Source organism: Phaethon lepturus, unplaced genomic scaffold (assembly GCF_000687285.1).
Source record: "Phaethon lepturus isolate BGI_N335 unplaced genomic scaffold, ASM68728v1 scaffold13137, whole genome shotgun sequence".
NCBI lineage: Eukaryota > Metazoa > Chordata > Aves > Phaethontiformes > Phaethontidae > Phaethon > Phaethon lepturus.
In genome coordinates, this window is record NW_010554145.1 from 93,424 (window position 1) to 99,423 (window position 6,000).

Sequence of the window (6,000 nt, forward strand, 5' to 3'; positions counted from 1 at the left end):
GCTTCTGAATATACATATGAATGGTTCATTTCTCATTTAAGTCAATAGCGCAATTCACATGCTTGCTGGTTTTGGCTGGGATAGAGGTAGTTTTCTTCATAGTACCTAGTATGGGACTATGTTTTGGATTTGGGCTGAAAACATTGCTGGTAACACAGGGATGTTTTAGCTATGTCTGAGCAGTGCTTACACAGGGTCAAGGCCTTTCTGCTCCTCACCCTGTCCCACCAGCGAGTAGGCTGAGGGTGCACAAGAAGCTGGGAGGGGGCACGGCTGGGACAGCTGACCCCAACTGCCCAGAGGGATATCCCAGACCGTATGGTGTCACGCTTACAATATAAAGCTGGGGGAAGAAGACGGAAGGTGGGAGGGATGTTTGGAGGGATGGCATTTGTCTTCCCAAGTAACCGTTACACATGACAGAGCCCTGCTTTCCTGGAGATGGCTGAACATCTGCCCGTTGATGGGAACTAGTGAACTAATTCCTTACTCTGCTTTGCTTGTGCGCACAGATTTTTCTTTACCTATTAAACTGTCTTGAACTCAACCCACAAGTGTTCTCACTTGTACTCATTTGATTCTCTCCCCGATCCTGCCATGGGGGGACTGAGTGAGCAGCTGTGTGGTGCTTAGTTGCCAGCTGGGGTTAAACCATGACAACGTGCACAAAATTTTTCATTAGTTTCCTTATACAAGGAAAAAAATGTTATATAATTATCACTCCATATGCCCATTCTAGGGGAAAACTGACACCCATCTAATCACTTCTCAAATACATTTAAGCAGAATCACATTTTCTACAGTAAAATGCAAACTCTAGACCAAATTTTTCCTGGCTTTAGCAGATGCATTGGCAAGTTCATTCCCTCAGTGGCTTTTATTATCTGCTGCTTAAGTCCAAAGAAAGGTTATCTAAAACCTGTCTCCCCCAAAACTTAGTAGATGGACCAATTCAGGAAGCTATTGGCAACCAGACCACAGGCTGAAGTCATAGCGCACAGCATAAAGAAAAGAAAGTCATACTTTCTTTTGCTTTCCCATTTGTTCTTCACTTGTACAGTTTCTGCACAGATTTCTTATGACTATTTCATTTCCCAGGAATTTCTCTGCCTCATCATCCATTAATCACTTTTCCTTCTACCCCTCTTATTCAGTACAAAGCAAATCTCGAGGAGGAAACTCTTCACTGTTAAAACTTTTAACCAAACTTCAAAGAAAAACAAATTAAACAGCCATGAACAACTTATTGCTTTTGGGGTACTTCAGCTAGATAGGTTCCTCCATCAAAGAGCTTTACCAGCAGAAGACAAGAGAGATTTTAATCCAGTATCCTCACATAGTTTTGTTTAGACCATCCTTCTACTCACAGTACTTCTTATCAAACTCAAATGATTTTTCCATTCAGGGCTAAGCTGTGTCAGTAAAAGTTGAATTTGGCTCTAACAAGCATAAAAAGAGAAGCACAACACATCAGCTTGACTATGCTATGCCTCCTGCATTCATTATTCTTTACTAAAATAGCCAAAGACAGACAACTGAAAGAGACAAGATGGAACATGATGTTGAAAAGTTTGTGCTAAAATAGTTGCAGCCCAAAATAATTGTATTTACTCCTGATATCAAAATCCATCAAATTTAGACACTGCAGGTGCCTGTTACTGATTCACAGCAAATGCCTGCTTTCCTAAACTACTACCCATGCTTCAGCACCATAACATGTAACACAGGTAGCGGCAGCATATTAAACCTCCTAAAGACAAACCAGTCTGGGCAGCAATTTTTTTTTTTTTAAAAAAGGGACAGCACATTAAGATTGAAAGGTTATCTCCGACTTTCACTACTTCTCTCAGCAAAAAGAGCGCCATGGTGCTAGGATTTCCAGAGATTTACACGCCAGCCTCCTTCAAAAACCCTTCGGATCAATTCAGTAACATATGCGTGAAATAACTGATCTGATACAAGCACTTCTCTCTGGATAGCATCTGCTGTCTCTCAAGGCAATGTGCAATCTGATGGGCAATATTAACTTAGAATATGCAAAAGAGATGCCAGGAGTTTACCAAAGACATTCTTGTCTTTAGAACTTACCTCCACCAAGTTACAGCAGGACTCAGAATGGGTATGCTGACAAAATGCAAATAAAAAAAGCTCACTTTTGAAAACTAAGTATACATATGGAGCATGTTACTATGTAATATCTTTTTTATATTTAATTAAAAAAAGTTATAATGTCAGAAGCAATTCTGTAAGACAGTCTTCTGCAACAATATCTCTGATAAAGGGACCTAAACATAATGCAAATGTGCTGCATTACTACTGCCTTTCAAAAACATAACAGTGACCAAGAACTTGACTCAATAAAACTACCCCAGCAACGCAAACAACTGTTCTGTCTAGGTAAATGGAGGGGACGCAGAACTATATTTTAGGCATTGGTTTCATACAGCTTAAACATCCGTTTAATTCAACGACTCAAGTGATTTGAATGGTACTTAGTCTTCAATAAACACTAATTTTCAGGTATCCTTGTATATAAAGATCATGTAAATACTTCTATTGGACTTCAACAGCAAATAAAACCACCAGTATACTCAAAAGGTTCTCAAAACCGTATTACTTAACCTTTTAGGAGTCTACATGAGACAGCTATATTTAAAGACCTGGACCCATAAGGACTATTCTGCAAGCACACACTACACTTCACTGGAACATATACCACTGAATGGTAAGAACTCAAAACAGTTCGAACTGGAAGAAGAATTCTCATCCTCCTCTGCCTTATTTAATTTATATTCTTGATGTTTCCCCCTCTGACTGCATTAATTTTCAGAGTTACAGGGTGCTCATTTTTTTTTTTTCATTTTGTGTTAATGACTTCAGTCACCAACACACAGAACAATTTAGGAGTATCATGAAGCAATTTTTTTTGCTAGAGGGAACAAAGTGACGATACGTGTTCTGAAACATGTCGAAGGTACGTGAGTAAGAAAGGTGTGGTCTGCTTCAGCTAGTTACAACATTTAGACTTTCAGAGCCAAGGCAGCTGCAATGCTAGTGGCACAACCAGCATTCCTACTTTTTGAAAAGCGCTTAGCTCTGCCAGGCTGTAATGTGGTGTATAGAGCTGCCATCCTGTTTAATGTTTGACTCCAACTACTCTCAGGTGTCCACATCTAGAAATATTTAATAATCCACAGCTTAGTTTTACTTCAAATAATATCTGAATAACAAATCTCCAGTAATTAAACTATACAAGAAACATAAAGGACAGAAATGTAATTACTGTAAAAAATGGCACTAAAAATATCACACAGTTACACTGAAAACCATTAGGTATTTTATACAGACACATAATGGGTCTCCAGAGGAAATGTTCACCCACTTGAGCACACAGTCTATAAGCAAGCATTTTATTTTCTTAAGGGCTGCTGCTGCCATGATTCCACAAAAGTATCTACTATAAACTAACAGAAAGAATAAAATCACTTTGAAATTCTACATAAAATTTCAACCTGTTTATGCCTTTTAGAAGAGCAACCCATATCCAATACAGCTAAGCACTGAGCACCACTACAGTTAAGAGAGTTGAGGATATCCACCACTTCACAGATCAGAACCTAAGCTTCATAAGCAACTGTCTGCTTTTCGTCACTTAGCTATTTCTTTTAAAACTGCAGAGTACAGTAAGGTGGGTCACATTAACAGAAAGCCCAGAGGCATTTTGTTGTTCAGATAGAACTGAAGCACTGCTTAAAAAAAAAACAAGGGAAAAAAGTGGAGTACAATCAGCTGACTTTTATCTTTGAAATCACAAACAGAGCAATAGTTTTAGACCTTCATGACCAGCAATACAGAAAGTTCTCAATGTTGCGTGCATTACAATAGTATTCATAATGCAACTTGATAAGGTGGCTTACAGCTTTCTCACTCTTTTCATTAATGTTTAACTATTAAAAAGTCACAACACAAACCTGGGTCCACGTGTCTAGAGTTTCTTCTAATTCCATTCGTTCGTTTCTGCATAGCAAAAATACAAATCAAAGATATGAATAAACATGTTTTCATGTACGCACATTGCACTCCTTTCATTCCCACAATCTACTAGGCAAAGCTGGTTTTCTTAAGTTATTTCACCCAACCACCACCATAATTATCTTTATCTCGTAGAAAGATCATACTTTGAAAAATATTCTTAGTAGACAGTTTTTTCATGTATCCCATTTTTTCTGACATTAAGCTCAAAAGATTCTTAGTCCATAGAAGGTTTGTTCATACATCTGCATCTTTTGATACCAAGAACAAATTTATTTTTTAATCATTTATGAATAGGACAGTAGAAAAATATGCAGTTTAGCATTATCTGCCCCAGATAATGTCCACAAACACAAAAGTATCAAAGATGCCTGTGTTGCTTTAATAAGGTAGAAACTTTCACACTTCCTACTTTGTGCTTAAGGTAGTTAAAGTTTCCTATATAATTCTTAATATTTTTACTTTTTGGGCAAGTACTTTAATATATTTAGTAACTCACCTCCACCCCTTCTTTTAAATTTGTATGAACCAGAGCTGTGTGAAATCAGAAGCTCTCTGACAATACTGAGACTTTTTTTTTTATTTTATTTTTTTAAATGTATTTTATAATCCAAGACACTTAACATGGATCCTTGAAAATTCCAATGTGAAGTAACACGTATCCATGAACTACCAATGTGCTTTTGCAAACTTGTTCTAACTGGTAACTTGCATGAAGGTTCATGCATTTATTTATTTTTTAATCAAACCAAGCAGAGAAAAGCATGTTGCATAACAAAGGGAACAATTAGGTTGCTCCGATTTACTTGCAGTTGATATAAGCTGATGCAGGACACACACCGAGGCAAGCCAGAAAGCAGTAACCTGAGGCACAACCAATTTACTAAGCCCTGTAGCAAGCTGGCAAAATGAAAAGCTTGGTTAAAAAACAGCTTTCAGACTCTTGAGTCCTTGGACATACTCTCTCTGTACCCCACAACTCTAATTAAAGAAAGGATGCAACTTTTGTTTGATCTGCAGTGGAAAGAAGAAAAATTTAAAACTGATGCTGCAATGAAGGTAATATTACTGAATAAAAACAAAGGCTCAATTATATCCTTGTTGTTTGTTTGGGTTTTTTTAATGGAGGCTGTACTGCTGATAAGGATTGATGCCGAGCAGTGAGTAACTGCAAATTGGCACAAGAGAGGGAAAGGGGCAGGAGTGGGAAAAGCAAGCATGAGGGAAGATACAGAAATGTTTAACTGAAATGAAAAAAAAAAAATCAAAACAATAATTCTGTGACAACGTAAGTTATATACACAAAAGGACTGGATGGAAAACAATTTTAATGAAATAATTCTTGAGCTATATGTATGAAAACATGCTCAGTACCCTTAAATATATTGTAGTACCAGTAGATTTTATTAAATTAAATTAAATATTAATTTAAATTCCATCACTGGTATGGAATTTAAACCCACGTTTTCTAAAATGACAGATCCTCATCTGTGCTCAAGTTTCTGCGCAGAGAGAATTAAAGCAGGCACTTAAACAAGAGTCTTGTTAAAAATGAAAGCAATCCTGATGTTTTGGATCAACTCAACAGTCAATAGAAAATCAATAGCTCCAGAAAGGAAGCCATTTTTTCCTCACAAAAAAAGATTTAAAATCAAGCCGGGGGGGAGAAGCTGAGGAGCAGGAGGCATTAGGTACAGCCAGTATACATATTTTCTTCATGCAGCCACAGTATGTTCACCACGGTTAGCTTCATTAAGTCTGGCAACCTCATCCGCAAGGCCCAGTAAGCGATTCACTTATGGCTAAAAAAACCTTAGGCCCCCCCAGGAGGGCCTGCCACCTGCCATACTGGGAGAGCGCTAGGCAAACGGACCATGCTGTAGCTCCCGTATTTTAGAGCGCCCTTACTTTGCGGGTGTTTCCAGGCAGAGACGTTAAGGGCCAGGCAGCACATGGCAGGAGGCACGG

The 6,000-nt window shown here is 38.1% G+C and overlaps 1 protein-coding gene across 1 annotated transcript in view; it reads right to left on the minus strand.

The window, feature by feature from the left end:
* LOC104624394 (guanine nucleotide exchange factor VAV3-like) overlaps positions 1–6,000 on the minus strand; it is a gene marked incomplete at its 5' end in the record, with an annotated part of 71,001 nt that overhangs the window by 52,225 nt on the left and 12,776 nt on the right. The window contains one exon of the mRNA XM_010291750.1: positions 3,972–4,017. Coding sequence (XP_010290052.1) covers positions 3,972–4,017 — 46 coding nt within the window. The remainder of the gene's footprint in view (positions 1–3,971; positions 4,018–6,000) is intronic.